The 19,387-nt window shown below is 40.7% G+C and overlaps 1 protein-coding gene and 1 non-coding gene across 4 annotated transcripts in view; both read left to right on the forward strand.

Moving 5' to 3' along the window:
• Nucleotides 1–19,387, forward strand: part of Rab3gap2 (RAB3 GTPase activating non-catalytic protein subunit 2) — an 82,349-nt gene that overhangs the window by 30,825 nt on the left and 32,137 nt on the right. For 2 of the 3 annotated variants that reach the window (XM_021635780.2, XM_021635781.2), the window contains exons 5-18: nt 1,527–1,574; nt 1,653–1,728; nt 2,226–2,327; nt 5,029–5,128; nt 7,078–7,176; nt 8,889–9,037; nt 10,349–10,428; nt 10,539–10,628; nt 12,307–12,446; nt 13,361–13,577; nt 14,129–14,272; nt 14,495–14,577; nt 14,848–14,912; nt 17,588–17,678. In XM_021635780.2, the coding sequence (XP_021491455.1) occupies nt 1,527–1,574; nt 1,653–1,728; nt 2,226–2,327; nt 5,029–5,128; nt 7,078–7,176; nt 8,889–9,037; nt 10,349–10,428; nt 10,539–10,628; nt 12,307–12,446; nt 13,361–13,577; nt 14,129–14,272; nt 14,495–14,577; nt 14,848–14,912; nt 17,588–17,678 (1,484 nt within the window). Of the gene's footprint in view, nt 1–1,526; nt 1,575–1,652; nt 1,729–2,225; nt 2,328–5,028; nt 5,129–7,077; nt 7,177–7,463; nt 7,653–8,888; nt 9,038–10,348; nt 10,429–10,538; nt 10,629–12,306; nt 12,447–13,360; nt 13,578–14,128; nt 14,273–14,494; nt 14,578–14,847; nt 14,913–17,587; nt 17,679–19,387 lie in introns of those variants that run through there. The other variant, XM_060364881.1, reaches the window with a different exon arrangement.
• On the forward strand, nt 7,507–7,638 carry LOC132646584 (small nucleolar RNA SNORA36 family). Its single transcript, XR_009584847.1, has one exon. It is a non-coding gene; the product is annotated as a small nucleolar RNA SNORA36 family (small nucleolar RNA).

Here is a 19,387-nt window from a genome sequence, read left to right on the forward strand (position 1 = left end):
ATGGTACTTGCTTGTATTCTTCATCTAGGTTTTTTTATGCCATTATTGGAGTCCTTCCTCCCGGCCCATGTGTTTTCTTGTCCACGTGGCGTCCTCCTTCCTCTTCTCATCCTTCCTCTCTGATTCCTGTGATTCTCTCTTGAACCTAAAAGCCTGGGGAGCCTTAGCCATGTCTACTCCATTCTTCCCTGCCCAGGTATATGCCATTTAATCAACCAATCAGGTATGTCTTAGGTGCGATTAAAAACAAGGATAGGTGTAACCAGATCTTGAGGGCCAGCATCAGACCAACCTCCAACAGAATGTATTGCCTGCAGTTGTGTTTGTACACCAGCATGTGTCTAGTACCCTCAGATGTCGAAGGGAAGGGGTCAGATCACCTGTGAAACAATAAGGAAAAGACTAATTTTATATCCTGATTACCTAGCATGATCTATGGGGCTGCATGTATGTTGGCTTGAATGGTTTATGTTGTTTTGGTCTAAACAAAGTCAGTCAGCAAGGGATGTTGAGATTTCAAGGTTTTTCTCTGAGTCCCTAACACTATTTCAAATTTGCATGTCAGGGGAAAGAATCATTTTTTGGAAACAACCTCATATGTCCTTAGAAATAGGTTATTAGGTGTTGGAGAGGTGGCTTAGTAAGACCACTTGTTGCTTCTGTAAAGGATCCAGGTTTGGTTATTCCAGTTCCAGTCCAGAGATCTAATACCTTCTTGAAATGTAGCAAGTTCCTAAAAGAAAGTACCCACAGAAGCTGGGTATGGTGACACATGCCTTTAAGCCTAGTACTCAGGGAGACAGAGTTAGGTGCATCACTGTGAGTTCTAGGCCAGCCTGGCTTACAACTTGAGTCTAGGACAGCCAAGGCTACACAGAGAAATCCTGTTTTGGAAAAAAAAAAAAACCAAAAAACCAAAAAACAGACAAACAACCCAACCAACCAAAACAAAGAAACAAAAGTTCCCACAGAAATTCAGTATGCCAGTTACTTTTGCCTTGAACCAGGCACAAACAAGGAGGCAGGGTTGCTCTTCACTGCAGGAGACAGTGATGCTGGGAAATAGCTGCCTGGCAACCATTTGAGATTTTCCATGTTTTCTGTACAGTAAATTGTATAAATTTTTTGTTTTGTTTCATGTTAATACCAAGTGAAAGAAACACTACTTTTTGCTATGTTATGTGTTATATGTAAGAATTTTACTGTTTTAGTTATGTGTCAAATAAAAATGGTTCACAGGATATCGTTTTCCACCTACTGTCTTTCAACATTAAATTATAGAGAATTAATTCAGACATGGCGGTACACATCTTTAATCCCCATCACTTAGGTAGGTGAATTTCTCTGAGTTCCAGGACAGCCTGTTCTATATCGTGAATGCAGTCTAGCCAGTGCTGCATGGTAAGACTTTCTTTCTTCCTACCTATCTATGTATATCTCTATTTCTCTCTTGCTCTCATACACACACACTTTACTCCTAAGCACAGTGACTGAGTTCATGATTTTGCTTTTGTTTCTGCCTATAGGGAGTATGTGACCAGTGCTCTGTGCATCCCACTGGCAAGCCAAAAGAGGTAAGCATCAGTATAGGCTCTCTGTCTCTTCTGCTTTGATGGCTGAGCCAGTACAAGCATCAATTTTATTTGTGACAGGAGTTCCACTGGGCGCCCTGACTGGACCTGCATTGTGGTGGGCTTTACGTCTGGTTATGTGCGCTTCTACACTGAGGTGAGTTGGGTTTCCAGCAGGAGACAGCTAGCCGACTCAGTGCTGTGCATCCTATTACACCACCTTGTGGTGTCATTTCCAAGGATGCGGGTGGGAATCTAAAAAGGTAGTCCTCACTGAATGCTTGGAAGCATGGGCTGGTGCTTTAGCAGTGCCTCTCAGCCTGCCTAATGCGGTCGCTACTTCGTAACTGTGATTTTCCTACAAATCATAATGCAAATATCTGTGTTTTTCGATGGGCTTAGGTGACCCCTGTGAAAGAGTCATTCAACCCCCAAAGGGGTCACAAACCACAGGTTGAGAACCACTGCTTTGTGGGGTGGAAGCAGGACAAGTGAGGAATTGTCTGTACAGGAAGCAAAGACAAGCTGTACAGTTTTGGAAAGAGAGGACCCAGTGTCCTTGGGAGACTATTGGGAAATGGTACTGTTTGTCTTGATATCCCTGTTCAGTTACACTGTGGAGAAAACCAGCAAGGCCCTTTTCTGTGCTTCCAGAGTGGTGTGCTTTTGCTTGCACAACTTTTGAATGAAGACAAAGTACTTCAGCTTAAGTGCAGGACCTATGAAATCCCTCGGCACCCTGGAGTGACTGAGCAGGTAACATAAAGATTATGTTCAGAATAACAGTGGCAGGGCTGGGGAAAGGGCTCAGCAGTTAGGAGCACTGGATGCTCCTGCAGAGGACCAGATTTGATTCCCAAAACACTGTCTTCCATCCTCCATGGGCACTGGACACATGTGATACACAGATATACATGTAGAGAAAACATTCATACATATAATATGAATTAGGAAAAAAGTTACAGTGGCATTGTTTTAAAGCAATTTCATTTGCTTTTTTACCTAGAAGTTAAGAGATTTGTCTTGTGGCACAGTTAGCTGAGCTGGCATATTCTAGAAAGGTAATTTGTAGCTTAATCGAATACCAGTGTTCCTATTTTATAAATGAAATATTGTATTGAGATGACCGTCTTAGGCAGTGTTCTATGACTATCTTAGGCTGTGAAGAGACACTATGACCATGGCAACTCTTACAAAGGGAAACATATAATTGGGGCTGGCTTACAGTTTCAGAGGTTTATAGTCTATTAGGATGGAAACATGGCGGTATGCAGGCAAACATGGTGCTGGAGAAGGACCTGAGAGTTCTACATCTGGATCAACAAGAAGAGCAAGAGACACTGTGCCTGGTTTGAGCATTTGAAACCTCAACACCCACCCCCCTCCAACACTTCCTCCAACAAAGCCACACCTTCTGATGGTGCCACTCCCTAGTGACCAGGCATTCAAATTTATGAGCCTGTGGGAGCTATTCCTGTTTAGACCACACAATGACTTAAGAGTGAATAATCTTATTTTATTACATTGGTGATTTGTATTCATGTATGTCTGTGTCAGGGCCTCAAATCCCCTGGAACTGGAATTACAGATAGTTGTGAACTGCCATGTGGGTGCTGGGATTTGGACCCAGGTCCCTTTGGAAGACCAGCCAGTGCTCTTAACCACTGAGCCATCTCTCCAGCCCCTGGTGAAAATATATTAATAAAACTTTTTAATCTTTTAAATTTTAATTCAAGTGTCAAAATTACCTATATAAAAAAAAAGAAAAATTCCTGTCTACAATAAAACAGTAACTGTAGCAGTACTGAACCAGTATGCTTCTGTTTGGTCCGTAGTGTACAGGGTTAAAGCCATATAATAAATAAAGCTGAATGGAGCATTGTCTTTTTTGCACGATTTAGCTCCAGAATGTTCCTTGTTAAACAGATATGTGCTGTATGTATACAAAATAGAAATGATTGAAAAAGCAATCTATTGCAAACAACTAGATTTGTCTGCCAGCGTCTAAGAATGAATTAACATAAACAGCCAATCATGCAATCAAACTACAGGGTTAGAGAAAGGTGAGCTATGACTGCACTCAAGAGGAAGAAATTTCATGGGGTTAGATTTGCTGTGAGCTTTGGATAATAGGTGTGCAATATAATCAGTCAATGGGAGAAGAGGGGGTTATACTTTCAGCAGTTAGGAGAAAAGTGAGGGAAGACATAAATGTAGGATTTTGTGCATGGTAACAAAGAAACCCATTAGAAAACAGCAGGAAGCTGGTGATAGAGTGAGCAAAGTTGTGTGAACTAAAAATGATGCAAACATCAGAATTGATACAGAGGATTAGAGAGGAAGTAATGCAGCCACAGCCACTGGAACATTTTTTCTGAGACTGGAGCTGGAGAGAGTGGAATCAGGGAGGGTAGCTATGGGGGTATGCTTGTTGTTTTAGGGTTTGATATTTCTTTGTGTAGCTCATGTTGTCTGGAATCCATAATCCTCTAACCATGCCTCCCTAGTGCTGTGATTATAGGTGGATCTCATCATGTCCTGCTTGAAATGGATTTTTTAAAAATTACTGAGGCATGAGAGTGTGACAAAAAGCAAAAGTAAAAATCATCTGTGTGCTTACTAAAATGCAAAAAAATAGGATTGAGGTGAAGCTCAGTTGACAAAATGCCTGCCTATTATACAAGCTTGAGTTAAACACTCAGCACTTTAACAATATGAACAAATAAATAAATGAACGGATGAATGAATGAATGAATGAATGAATGAATGAATGTAGCACTGATTAGAGGCATCACAGTCAGTATTGTGGTATAGGTTAAATGTGTGTGCACTTATAAATAAATGAAATGTGGCACTGGCTTCATATACAGTACCATATATGATAGACTTACGCAAATGTAGATGACTTTGAGAATGAGTGTTGGGATAGGCCTCTGATATCGAGTGAGCGCCTGTGAGTTATTGAGGTGTTTTGTTTATTGTTTGGTTGGTTTTTGTTGTTTTGTTTGAAACTGGGTTCCTGTTGTCCTATACCAAGGCTGGCCTTGAACTCAGAGATCTGCCTTCACTGCCTCCCAAAGGCATGCAGGTGCCACCACACCCAGTGAGCTTCTATTTTTAACACTTGACTTACATCTTCATAAGATGTAATAGTCATAACACTTGACTGTTTCTCATGAGCTGGAACAAAATTTTTATTATTTTCATTATTATCCTGAAGCCATTTCCTGCTACATTGAAAAGCTCATATCTGAGAGGAAGTTAAAGTCTTTGGCCAGAAGTCAATCTGAAATTAGTTCCTATTCCTTCTGCTGCTTTCTCCCTGTTTTGTATTTTGTAGTTAACTGTTTGGTCATAGTATTTAACTAAGTGTGATTTTTTAGGCGTTTTTAAAAAGGAAAATGTTTATTTGTGTGTCTATTTAAGAAAGGCTACTTTTTTCTTTATTTCTATCCAGAATGAAGAACTGAGCATCCTATATCCAGCTGCCATTGTGACTATTGATGGGTTCAGTCTTTTTCAGTCTCTTCGTGCTTGTCGAAACCAGGTAGCAAAAGGTAATTGTTTCTGGCAAGAAGTGTGTAAGTTCTGGTGATGATAGTTTTATTCAGTGTGGTCTCCTCTTCACACAAGTGAGTTGTCTCCTGCAGGAGATTGTTCATAAACAGAGCTGCAGCCTCTGTGCTGTTCAGCTGTTGGGAGTGGGCTGTGGCAGCCTGAGAGTAGCAAGCTTTCTTCACTTAACTCAGCAACATAGCTTGGCTGGGAGAGTGACATTCACTGAGTAAGGATGTTGGTACAGCCAGCAAACCTCTTCCTAGATGAGAAGCTGTAGGACCCATGCCCTGAAATCCCCTGACTCCATTGCCTACCTCAGTGAGAATAGAGGTGTCACTGTGTGCGGGCACATTACATCACAGGGGAGAGGGCCAGGAATGTCATCTTGGCCTTTTTATTTGAAACACTTGTCAATGAAGACTAAGCTGGAAGTCTAAGCTTCATATATGGGGACTTCATTATTAGAGGTGAAAACTGCATGGAAATCAAGAACCTCATTGTGTGATGGTGGCATGCATGTGGAAGCTAGGGTCAAAAGCAACGGTGTTCCCTTACGTTCTTCACTTGCTGCCTCACTCACTCACTCACTCACTCACTCACTCGAGACAAGTTCTATCACTGAGCCTGGATCTCACTGGTTCAGCAAGATGAGCTGGCTAGTGAGCCCAGGGATCTCCCTGTCTTCATCCCTCCAGCAGTGTTATTGCAGCTACCACACTGTTTTCACATGGCTGCTGGGTTCTGGACTCAGGTCCTCATGCTTGTGTGCAATACTGAGGAAGCCATCTTGCCAGCCCCTTGAGAAGAGCTTCTTTAAGATATGCTTGCTGCTTAACAGCAACAACAACAAATATATATTTTTAGATCTAAATTTATATAAGGTACAAAACAAGCACTTTCTTCTAGAGGGAAACTAAGTCTTCATATACCTTTAGTGGAAATATTGTATCTTAGCAGGTTATGATTAGAAACATGCTCAAGTCTTAGTTTTGTGGTTCTTTTCAGTAGTTCATACTTTTTCCTTATGTCAGAACACTTGAAATTTTTATACCTATTTTCATTATCTTTTCAATTGTTTAAATTTGGCCATGATAACTTCATTATTTTGAGATTGATGAAATAGTCATCATTTTTGGCAGCCAAAGAAAGAGGATCTCAGGTTCAGTTTAGACTGTGGTATGTGATCCTCTGCTCTCCTAGATAGATAGATAAAGAGAGACAGAGAGACAGAGAGATAGATAGATAGATAGATAGATAGATAGATAGATAGATAGATAGATAGATGGATATTCATGGATGATGGATGGATGGATGGTTGGTTGGATGGATGGTTGGTTGGATGGATGGATGGATGGATGAGTGAGTGAGTAAAGTCACCATTAATATATTTAACAAAAGAGAATGGGCATTTTTGTAGGTAATAATTTTATTAAAAACTAGAAGAGACCAGCCAGTGTTAATGGTTTTATCGTTTTTTGTTTGTTTTTGTTTTTTGTTTTGTTTGTTTTTTTTCTTTTTACTACAATCCCTATTTATGTGTTGTGTATAACAGCATAGCAAAGTCTGGACTATTTGCCAGGTCATATAGGTCAGATTCATCAATAGGTTCCCCAAACCTCTTTAAACACATAGGTTTACCAAATGAGCTGGAAGCCAGTATACTCTTAGGCACTGTTGAAGTTGGCTGTGGGGAGAAGTTGCTTGTTTTGTCTGCTACAAGAGAAAACCGCTGCTCGCTCGGGACCAGGTTCAGCAGGGTCTTTTGACAGTTGTGTTTTTGTATGTGTTGGTGTGGCATGAATACATCTAGTTTTATGCCATTTTTATTACTGTGCTTCATTATTACTTGACATTTTAGAACAGTAAATTATATACTAAATGTCTCTTTGATAAAATGTTATTCTATTCATTACAGTTGTTTGGACTCTCTGATTTTTATTTTTGACAGCTGCAGCATCAGGCAATGAGAATATACAGCCACCACCGTTAGCTTATAAGAAATGGGGTCTACAAGACATTGCCACTATTATCGATCATGCTAGTATTGGTAAGCATTGCTAATTTTGTTTTTGTCTTTATTCCTACACTTTTTATTGTAACATCCAATTTATTAGAAATTGATATTTATTCTTATGTGAAAAAAATCCACTGCCTTTATTGAAAACCACTAGGAAGTTAGTTCCATCTTTTCTCAGCTAGGCATATGTCTTTAAGATAGAGTAGCAATTTTAATAAAGATTTAATCACACCCTCAACATAAACATTGTAGTTTTAAGTGGTCATTTACTATTTTGATGTCATTTGACTACTGACATTCTGATTCTTGTAATGACCTTGAGTGTCTTCAGGTTTTTGCTAAGAGGAATGTTTACAAATTTTCCAAAGTGTTGAGTTCAGCCCAGGGTCTCCTCCCTGCTCTGTTAATTAGACTTTGGAACATTGAAGCTGGCTGGGGAAAATGATTGGATAGAAAACATTATTCTATTCATTTACTCCCCAGCCTACAAAATGAAAAAGTAAGAGGTACAATAAACTTTATTTTATGTACATCTTCATGTAAAGGTCTTAACTAACTCATTCAATAATAAATACCTGTTATTCCCTAGGCACTAGTGCTGGTGTTGGAATCACATGATAGTACAGTTCCTGCCTTGAGAAAGCTTGTCTGAATGTGGTGCTGCCAAAACACTGGGATTTCAGAGGGAATCATCAGAGTTGTGATCTAGACCACAGTTCTAACCTGGGGGTCAAACGACCATTTCACCGGGGTCACACATCAGATATTTACATTACAATTCATAAATAGTAAAATTACAGTTATGGATAGCAATGAAAATAATTTTATGGTTGGGAGTCAGCACACCATGGAACTGTACTAAAGGGTCATAGCATTAGGAAGACCCACTAATCTAGAAGAAAGGAAGTGCATAGATGGATGCTAAGAACAGGCTTCAGAGAACACACCTGGATTGAGGCAGGGTGGTGAGCAGGAGCCAGCTGGGGGAAGGTTTGTAGTCAGAGCATGCTCAGCAGAGGACAAAATGTGAATATAGGCCTGGGGACCCCAAAGACCTCAGAAGACTTGAGGAACAAGGGAAGTTATTACAGCTTGATTGAGAGTGAAAAGGCTCACCCCCACTCCTCACCCCGTGTCTCAGCCTCCTAAGTGATGGGCTCTCAGGTGATGCCATCACACTTCAGTTGTAGCTGCTGGGTGGATGAGCAGCTTGTTCACTGAAAGGAGAGTAAGGAAGATACGTAAGGGGGTAAAGCATGAATTTTTGGATGCTGACTTGTGTTACGTTCTAGTGTGAACAGCTGTTTCTTTGAAGAGCAGAAACTTAAGACACTCCACGGTTAAGGTTTACTCTGAAGGCATGTGGAGTAAGATTGCTGCAAAGGCTTGTGGGAGGGGCTGTAATGGAACATGAATCTAAGCTGCATGAGAGGGAACCCAAGTGTTGCTTCATAAATAGAAGAAAAAAATATCAGGGTTAGTGAGTTAAAATAGTTGGTAAAAAAGTAATATTACATGGGATCATTAAAGTAATAGGGATTTTAAAAAGGCTATGCTTGCAATTCAGGTTAGTACTTTTAATCTTTATCAGCACTTTCTAATGTGGATATTTATAAATTACTTTTTACTTAAATAAAACTAATGTAGTAGCATCTTAAAGCAGAAGCAAAAATAATGGTTTAAATAAGGTCATTTTAATGTTTTCAAACTGGGGCTTTTGTCTTGTTTCTTTTAATAATAAGGTATTATGACTCTGTCACCATTTGATCAAATGAAGACTGCTTCCAACATAGGTGGATTCAATGCAGCCATTAAAAACAGTCCACCTGCCATGTCTCAGTACATCACTGTGGGGTCCAGTCCATTTACTGGCTTCTTCTATGCTCTAGAGGTATGAGTCTCATCATGAGTAGAGGCATTCTGTATTTTTTTAATGTGCCTAAAAATTTGATATAGTAACATAGCCTTAGAATGATTAAGTTTCAATTTGTAAGTTTTACCTGAAGCTAAAATTAATCACAAGTTTCTTCTAAAGAATTTTTTTTATAATTAAAGAAATTACAGATGTGTTTGTGTGTAAGTGATTACACATTTTGTGAGTGTGAGTGAGGGCAGGCATGTGTTTTGTGTGTTTGTTTGTTTCCGTGCAGGCATGTGTTTTGTTTGTGGGTGAGCCAGAGGACAACTCTTGGAAGTTTGCTCCTTCCTTCTCCCTGGTAGCTGGCTGAAGACCTTCCTGTTCCACTCCCCCGTGAGTGCCAGAATTACAGGAGCACGCCACCACTTCTGGCTCTTCCATGTGGGTTCTAGTGCTTGAACTCAGGTCATCAAGCTTATGCTATGTGTACTTCTACTCCTGTGCCATGTCACCAGTCCAGCTTTCTTCTAAGTTATTTAGATTTACTGAAAAGCTCTGAAAATCAGGGTACACATGTGTGCTTGTGCATGCATATGTCTGTGTATATATTTATCAGCAACAAAAAAATCCAAGGTAAAACCAATAGTGTCTCTAAAGCCCTAAGTTCTTTGACTAAGTTTGTTTAAATATTGGTGCAACTGCTGTTTTTTAATTATATCAGCCCTCCAGGGATTAGAATAAACAAGGAACTGTGAGACAGAACATGCTGCCCATTATAGTTGATACAGATTTTGAAAATTGCTTCCTAAAATAGGGAAAAGTTGTGTTACATTTGGCAGCACTTCTTACTTAAAAACAAACAAACAAACAAACAAAAACAGCCTTCTCTGGATGGGCTGAACTGTCTTTTTATTTTTATACAAATATATATTTACTTAAAAATAAAAAAGTAAGGGAAGAGGCAGTCTTATACAGCTGGGGAATCCATAGCTCAGCTAGACAATGCTGTTGTCTTACTGACCCCCTTTTTCTTCATTAAGCTACAGTTTAAACAGAGAAACCCTAACGGTTGGTAACAGGGCAGCAGCAGCAGCTCAGCACAGTGGGAAGTTCTTGCCTCAGTGTGCAGGTTCACATTGCTGAGGTCAGAATACTTGACCAGAGCAACTTGTGCCACTAGTGGCTTTCACTTTTGAATCCAATGGCTAATTGTGTATAGCTGCTGCTACTGAGGTTGATGCCTTCAGGAAGAGCTCCTGGAATAGACTTTGCAACTCATACTCTTCAGAGTCTCCTCTAGAACACAGGTTGCATCTTGGTTTTCTCTGGATGTCTGTTTTGCAGGGAAGCACACAGCCGCTGCTATCTCACGTGGCGCTTGCTGTTGCAAGTAAACTGACTTCTGCTCTCTTTAGTGCTGCCAGGTAATGAAACAGCATTTTTAAATGGTCTGATTCGGATCTCACTTGATTGTGCCTGGACTCTGGTACTCTTAGTCCCGAAGCTAGTATTCACTTGTGTCCCCTCTCTTCAGTGGTTGGCTTGGTTGGAAAAGCAAGCATGAAGAAGAAACTGTCCAGAAGCAGAAGCCCAAGATGGAGCCAGCCACCCCACTAGCCGTGAGGCAAGTCATGCTTTTCACTCGGGTGCTCTGAGCACTGCTGTTACAGCTGCACGCACGTGGGGTCCTTAGTTGATCTTCTGACTCTGCCACTCTGTGGCTTCTGAGAATTACCATTCATGTAGGATGCCTTTTTCAACTGGAACACGAGTTCCCAGAAGAGGGGGACTCTTTACAGTGCTGGCTTGGACTTCCTTCTGTGTTCTACTTTAGAACACATCAGTGTATCTGAATAGTGGGGTTGTTGTTGCTTTAATTTTTTGGAAGAGAGGGTTTGATTTTTGCTTGGCTTTCTTTTCATTTGTTGCTTATTACCTAAATATAAAATACCACCATAAAGAAGTAATATTCCAGCTCTGATTTTTAAAGATGCTCTTCACCTGGAGAAAGCGGATTAATGAACTGTTAATAAAATCAATTTTTTGAGGGTGGTACCTTTGCATTCATTACAATCTAAACAAGGAAGTTACAAAGTGGTTCGTGGTTCATGTGAAACAAGCCCTGCAGCACTGAACTGTATCCTAGCCTTTTTTCTCGCTCTGTGTTGTAACAACCTGAATTCTGAATTCACTCAGCAATCAAGAAATTAGTCAAATGGCCTTTGGTACCTCAAATCCATGTGACGAAGTCCAACCACCGAGCTCAATGTCTTTTTCTGTGTGAGCTCCCTTCCTTTTCATTTCATGTTTATGCTGTCACATGGCGATTCTCATAAGCTGGTTACAGACCAACAGCACTTTAGCAGGAAAATTCTTTTTTCTGACAATGGGTTAGTTACTTTTTTGGTTTTGAGGTCAAAATAACTTAAAGCAGGAAAAAGTCATTTTGGTTCACAGTTCCAAAAGTGTTCAGTCTGTTGATGGCGGAGCGGAGTGTCAGTGCAGTGAACACATGTGGCAGAGCAGAGCCTTTGCCCTCTTAAGGGAGTGCAGAAAGATGGGATCCAGGAAGAGGCCAGGGCAAGACATGGCTTCCAAGGACACAGTCCAGCTTTCTTTTTCTTTTTTCAAGACAGAGTTTCTCTGTATAGCCTTGACTGTAGACCAGGCTAACCTCGAGCTCAAAGCTGTCTGCCTACCTCTGCCTCCTGGGTGCTAGGATTAAAGGTGTATTCTACCATGCCCGACCGTGTCCCCTTCTGTTTTTCACCACCTTCCGATAATGTTATCGTATCATAAACCTTTAAGGGATTAATCTGTTCAGGATCAGAGCCCTCATTATCTAATCCATAGGAACACTGCAGACAACCCAGAAGTGTGTCTTTTTAATGTCCTAGGCATTTCTCAGTTCTGCCCAAGTTCCTTACCATTCCAGTTAACCATCACAGATAGATGTGTTGATGTCAGCAAGATGTGCTGTCTAGTATACTGGGGACACGCTGGGCAACGGAAACAGAAGATGCCTGGAGCAGAGCATCCTGCAGTGCAGTTGGTTGTGGTGTTTTCTGTGACAAGACTCTTATTCAAAGAAAAACTGGAAGGACAAAATAGTACTGTGGGAATGTTTTTCCTTTGTAAATTTTGTGTTGCAAATGTCAAATATGATGAATTGTTAATCCAGGCATGGTTTATATTTTTTAATTTAGAAATAGACATAGTCTATTTTATTTATACATTTTATTATTCCATATTTCTAACTTTGAGTCTGACTTACCTTTTATTTGTCTATTTTTTAATGACAGATTTGGACTTCCGGATTCTAGACGGCATGGAGAAAGCATATGCCTCTCTCCTTGTAATACCCTGGCAGCAGTCACAGATGATTTTGGCAGAGTAATCTTGTTAGATGTAGCTCGAGGAATTGCAGTACGGATGTGGAAAGGTACTTCCCTACAAAAATGGAGAAAAAGTTGCCTTGCTTTTTACCCCAGTAGTTGAGCAACTTTATCATCTTTCAGTTTTCGGTTGGTAACAGTATTCAATCCTCCTTGACTTTTCTTTTTAATATCAACTCAGGTCAACAACAATTGACTGGTAGTTAATTGACACACCATCAATTGAAGCACTGGCCTTTTTTCTGGTTAGCTTGGGTTGTTTGTGCTGCTAGGTTTTGCACCCAGGACCTTGTGCACACTCCTGCTTGTCACAGGCACTTTAGCCTCTTCCTCTTGCACTTATTTCCAGTTTTGTCACTGTCAGCTTCCTCCTCCTGCAACGTTCCTTTTCCTTTATAAAGACACAGTTGTTGCTGATGTCTTTGCCTGTGTTTTCCAAATGCTTCAGTCACTTGTGATCTCCACGCATGTTAGTCATGAGAGGGCTACCCCAAGCACAGCAGCGTGTTAGTGTCTTCCTTATGCTGCTCTGCCACCTGCGGTCCCTCTTCTACGCCACCAGGAGCGTGAGCAGCAGGCGGGCAGCTTTACCTTTGCTTATATTTTAACTAGTTAAACTAATACTCTTCCCAGACCTGGTTTTTTGTTTTTAAAGTAAGGAATCTTTCAAAGAGAGGAAAGGACGGGAATGGGAGCAGAGTTGCAGAGGGAGGGATGGACTCAGGAAGCTTTGATGATGTCCACAATATTTTCTTCTTAAGGAAAAGAGTGATCTGAGAAAGTATGTTTTGGTGACAGGTTATTACATTGTTTTTAATCTTTTCTGTCTAATAATAAAAAGAAATGTACTTCTCTGTCTTGTCTTGATGTCCTCCCTTCCACTAAATAGTCAGAAATACATGAGAACCTCCTGTTGAGCCCAGATGAGTAAACTGATTGGCTACCTTTTTCTATCTGCAAGGGTATCGGGATGCACAGATCGGATGGATTCAAATTGTAGAGGACCTCCATGAGCGAGTACCAGAAAAGGGGGAGTTCTCCCCCTTTGGAAATACTCAAGGTCCCAGTCGAGTAGCTCAGTTCCTTGTGATCTACGCACCACGAAGGGGGATTTTGGAAGTGTGGAACACACAGCAAGGGCCTAGAGTAGGTGCTTTCAACGTGGGTAAGCATTGCAGGTAAGCTGCAAGCCCTGGTGTCTGCTGGTCCCAGAGAGAAACATGGGGGAGCTTTCCTTAAAGCATGCAGTAGATTGCAAGGCACTGGAGAATTGCAGAATGTGATATCCTGTTTTTCCCATCAGTGCCTGATACATAATTGAGGATTATATATTGCATAGCAAAGAAATATTACTGAGAATGTTATGGTTTGCTGCTGAGTTAAGTGAGCTTGCTCTAGTCACGTTTCTTTTACTTATATTGTGAAGAACCCGAAGGAAATATCCGCCAGAGTTTCCCAATGATGCTAAGCAAGGCATATGCTTCATTTGCCATTGGACTGTAGGTTTGATTGTGTTCCTACAGTTTCCTAGAACCTTTAAGGAGAGTAGACCTCCTCTGTCCGAGTCCGTTCTGCCTGACTTAGCTTCCTGTTTATTTGCCACTGTTTATCACTGTTTGTCTGCCCAGGGAATACCCCTGCAATGATGAAGATGTAGCTGTAGTCAGAGCACCTTGTGGGATTTCTGCTTCTGCTGATAATCTTACCCACTGGTATGTGATTGCCTTAGGTTGTTGTATCCTGGCTACAAAATAATGGGCTTAAACAATGTGACAAGTCAGAGTTGGCAGCCTCAGACTTACCAGATCTGTCTTGTTGACCCGGTGTCTGCAAGTGTGAAAACGGTGAATGTGCCTTTCCATTTAGCACTGAGGTAAGAGTTGGTTTGTGTCTGTGGTGACTTTGCTGTGCACATTCTGCATAGTCCTTAACTTTGGGCTTTTTTGTTTGTTTGTTTTATACTTGGTGTTATGTGGTTTGTTATATCACTAGATGATCCCTTTAAATAAGAAACAAACAAAAAACGAGTTGGATTGCATCAGGATTAGAAAGAACACAATGTACATTATGTAATAAGTTGTGATTACTATTTTAGCGATAAGAAGAGTGAAAGAGCCAAGGACCTACACTTAGTGAAGAAACTGGCAGCCTTGCTGAAAACAAAGTCCCACAGTCTTGGTAGGTGCCTTTATCAGTGTCATAGCATGGTGGATTATGAGTGCAGCTTGACTGTTCGGGACTGTCCTTTCCAGGATGAGGTGAGGGACATTTATCTTATGTCCATGCTCTGAGAGGATGATGCGTACATTAGGGGGTGTGAAAACTTCTTCATGATAATTTGGGGGAACCTGTGATTCCTTTAGGACAGAGTGCAGACAGCTCATTTTCTCTCATACAAGTTTCTCTCTGTGATAGACTGAGAATTCTAGTCTGATTTTCTCATTATAGATTCATTTGAAATGGAAATAAAGGAGTTGATTCTTGATATTAAGTACCCTGCAACCAAGAAACAAGTAAGTGTGTATAGTAAGTGAACTTTCCTGCTGAGAAACTGATATGTTATCAACCCTAAGAAAAATTTTATTTTCATGTTCCAACCTAGGAGTGTATGTTGTCTCTCTTTTTTTCAAAGCTTAAGTAATATTAGTAAATATGTGATTGCATGTGCTTTATACACACACACACACACACACACACACAGACACGCACGCACACACGCATACATAAATCCGGAATAATGGAAACGTAACAACATATCCAGCTGTGTTAGTAGACGACTCATTGCTTCTCCGAACTGCACTTGCACTGATGAGAGTGCCGCAGCCCCACAGTCCACAGTGTTGGTGCGCTCATGGTTGAAATTCAGGTCAGTTTGGACTTTACTGACCTGAAGGGCTCAGGCCCATAAAACTCGCCCCACTTTTAAATGCCAGTGGCAACCAGTAGGTTGGTATGCTTCAGGCCAACTGTGAGCTCTGACCTATCCTTCGTCTTTGTTTGCTAGTTGTCTCACAGACTCAGGGAGCAGCCTGAGTTATTTATATGTTGAAACAGATATTAAAGACTACTGACAACTAGCTGGGTGCACGGGGCAGTGCTTCCAGTGGAGGGTGTGCAGCCTCCCTGTCCCCCAGGAACTTCTGCATGTTATACGGCGTTATCCATCTGAAGTTGAAACGCTCTATCCCCACAAGTTTATGGAGGTTTCATTGCTTAGGCACAACTGTATCATTGACTGTTATTGGTCAACTTACCCCTCAGTTCTTCTCTTCCCAGGAGGTTAGGAGTGGGGCTAAAAATGATAATTCTTTAAGCTCCTTGCTGGTTGCCATGGTAACCAGCCCCATCATGTGTGACTGTACTAAAACACTGAGGTCTTTTTTCCCATGAAGCTACAGTGGTGTCAGGAGTTCTGTATCAGGAATCTGGGGCAAACACCAGATGTTACAACAGAATGTTTTCCTAGTTTTTCTGCTTGCAGGGTTTTAGCATGGCTGTTCAAGAGCTGGGGCCAAGACCATTCATTAGAACAGAAGAGTCTTCTAGCACATGTCATTCAGGAGACTATCATTAGAAGTCATAGGAACTGTGACAGGGACCAAGGCCAGAGACCAGTGTGTATATTACTATCTCACTACATATATGGCAGAAATTAGTATGGAATGATTTGTGCTGGAGTCATTTTTTTAAATATATACATTATTAGCTGGGTGGTAGTGGTTCCCATCTTTAATCCCAGCACTTGGAAAAAAGAGGCAAGCAGATGTCTGTGAGTTTGAGGCCAACCTGGTCTACAGAATGAGTTCCAGGACAGCCAGGACTACACAAGGAAACCCTATCTGGAAAAACAACAAACAAAATACTTTATTGCTTTATTATGGAGCAAGAAAGTCTCTTTGATCTTTATTCTAATTTTCCATTCCACTGACTGCTAATTGCCTTTTCTTAACCTCAGGAGAGAAATCTCAGCTATTGAACATGACATTGTGATGACAAGGCAGCCATCTGAGAGAGTTCAGTGAATCTTATAGAAAAAGTTGTAAGACAAAAGTTCTATCATGTGCCATCATTATCTTTACCTACAGAGCAGCAGAGCTGGGATGGCGCATGGTACAAGCTCTCTTATGAGGGATTCTCATCCTCCCCCCCCTCACCATACCACCAATCCATACACAAAAGCATGGATTTTATTTAAGATGCTAGAAAAATCAAAATTGTCTATTGCTTCACAACACTAGAGGAAATGCAAAGTACAATAAAGACTTGGGAAGACTGAATCCAGTGATGGAGAGAAAGTGTACTCCCCCAACAGCCTGCCATGTTGGAAGGATGGAGAAAATTACATTTATCCTGGGTTTTTGTCTGTTTGGTCCCTTCTTTTTGTACTATAGATGCTTGCCTCATTATAGGAATGGTATAGGAACGGTTTTGTGAGTTGCCTTCAACGCCCATTTTGACCCCTCAAATACTGAAGTGATTGTATTACAGGACTGATGTTTATCTTTTATTTATTTTTGGACAGGATCTTACTGTGTAGCTCTGGCTTATATGGAACTAGCAAAAATCCACCTGCCTCTGCTCCTGAGTGCTGGGAATCCTGTGCCCTACTACATCCACCATAGGGTTAGGCTTTTTAAACCTTACCTCATCAGGCAAAGTCCAATTTAATATGCTAAAATGAAAGGCTAAATATGAGGGTCAGCTCTTCCTGACTCATTGATGTTTCCCCTGGTTGCTACCTAGGCATCATGAGGTGTTTTAGAACCTGTGAATGAAGATGCGTGAGCATCTGGGTAGGCCGAGATTGGGGAGGGTAAAATGTGTACTGTCGTAGTGGCAGTGTTCCATGTGCGTATGCGCAAGTGGCAATGCCATTGTCAGCCTTCATAACTGGCATGCCAGTTACCTCTGCTTGTCATTCATTCCTAGTAGAGGCCAGTTGAGACTTCCTGTTGGAGAGGAGCTATGTCCTCTTTACGTTGTGTGGTCAGTCTATGACCCATCAATCACCCGCTAGTTATTTCTTTCTCAGTCTGAACATAGGATCGGTCACATACTACTTTTAACGTACCTTGACTTCTCAGGTGTGTGTGTTGAACTTGGGGATCATAAAGATACAGGCATGTGTACAGTGTTAAAGCAGTACCATTGCTGTGTAATCACTAAAATTGCTCACGGTTTCTTGTAGGCTCTGGAAAGCATTTTGGCCAGTGAACGTATATCATTTTCCTGCCTTAGAAACATTACTCAGACTTTAATGGACTCTTTAAAAAATCAAGGTAATGGATATTGTTATGGTTTCACTTCAGATTATATATCTCATTATGGGAAATATAATGCTATCACATTATATTAGAGATGACTGATAGATGATCAATAAGCAGATAGAAGGAATAGGCAGATAGACATAAAATAGGGTGTTTATGGCATACCTTTAATGCTTAGGAGCTTTAAAAGATTTCCTATCTAACATGCATTTGATCTTCAACTGAACAGTCTCTGACTGTATTAGCTGTTATTAGGAATAGGTTTTTGTTCATGTCTCACTTTTTGAGGAAAGATGTCAGTACAGAATGATGAGAGCAACCACAAACAGAATGTCTTAATGTATCCCCTCCATCCAAGGCTTAGGGAACATTTTGAAAAAGAGGACAGAAAGATTGTAGGAACCAGAAGTGGGTGGGTGTGTGGAAAGGGAAACTGGAGGAAAGTTGTCTGGACCTGACAGAACTGTTCCACTCATGATGTCACTGTAGCTGGGGTTGCCTTCTCCAAAACTGTCACTAGCAAGCCAGGACACGTCCCTGCATTGAGGGCAATGGAGATCCTAAGCCTTCACCCCTTCCTGAGGAGCTACTGACAGTTGATGGCTTCTGGAGGTGCAGAGTCAATTTCTTGTAGGGTGTGGACTTCTGGTAGGTCAGACACACTCCAGTGGATGGTCTCACATCCACGAGTAGGTGGGAAGCAGAAATTGTACTCAGTGAGTTATCTAAAGAGCAAAAAAGAGGCATACCATACTTAGAAAGCACCCATTCCTCAAAAGCATTAATAAAATATCTAAGTTTAATGTGAAGTTCCACCGCTTCCATTCCAAATGCTGCCTATATTTTTCTGTCTGGTTATTTTTGATGTATGATATTTTTATTTATTAACAAATATTTTGGTAATAAATTTTCAAAAATTAAAGTGTACATGAAGTTGGGAAGGGTGGAGGTGAATATGCTCAAAATGTATTATGTGCATATATCAAATTTTTATCTAGTTAATAAAAGTACTATTTTAAATCTTAAAAAACTGTGAGCCAAGAAATTAACAACAATATAATTTTTTTTTTTAAAGAATGATGAGAAGCTGTTATTTTTAGAGTTACAGAACCTTGTTAAAGCCATTGGGATGAGGGTGATGAGCTGATGCTATGCAAACAGAGCTGGGGATCCTAGCACAAACCTTTAATCTCAGTCTTTGGGAAGCAGAGGTAGGCAGAGTGAGTTCATAGGCCAGCCTGGTTACATAGGAGACCCAGTCTTACAAATAACAACAATAAAACCCAAACAGGTTCTCTTGCTATCTTTGGGGTTGCTTTGCCTCTTAGGAGAAGAGAGGTTTCTACTGGGAACATTCTTAAGTAATATTTTTTTCTGACTGGAGTAATGGACCAGAATATTTAGTCTTTCAAGTGATGTAGAGCACCTCAGTGCCTCATCCTTTTATGAGAAGAGGAAGGAGTTTAAGAATTCACAGCTTGTGATTACATTATCAGGGTGGGTTTGGGGGCTGACTTTTATTTGTTTAAGCATGACTGAAAAGAATTACATTTGAAACTGTGAATTGTAACTCTGTATTCTGTTCAACTGAGCTTGTAAAGTAAAATAGCTTCAAATTTCTAGTGTCAGTTACGTTGTGGTGTGCAGTAGATTGAATCCATCTCCTTATGACTTTTTCCTAACAGTAATATGTAAAGCCAGATTTACATTTAATTACATTT

Source organism: Meriones unguiculatus, chromosome 11 (assembly GCF_030254825.1).
Source record: "Meriones unguiculatus strain TT.TT164.6M chromosome 11, Bangor_MerUng_6.1, whole genome shotgun sequence".
NCBI lineage: Eukaryota > Metazoa > Chordata > Mammalia > Rodentia > Muridae > Meriones > Meriones unguiculatus.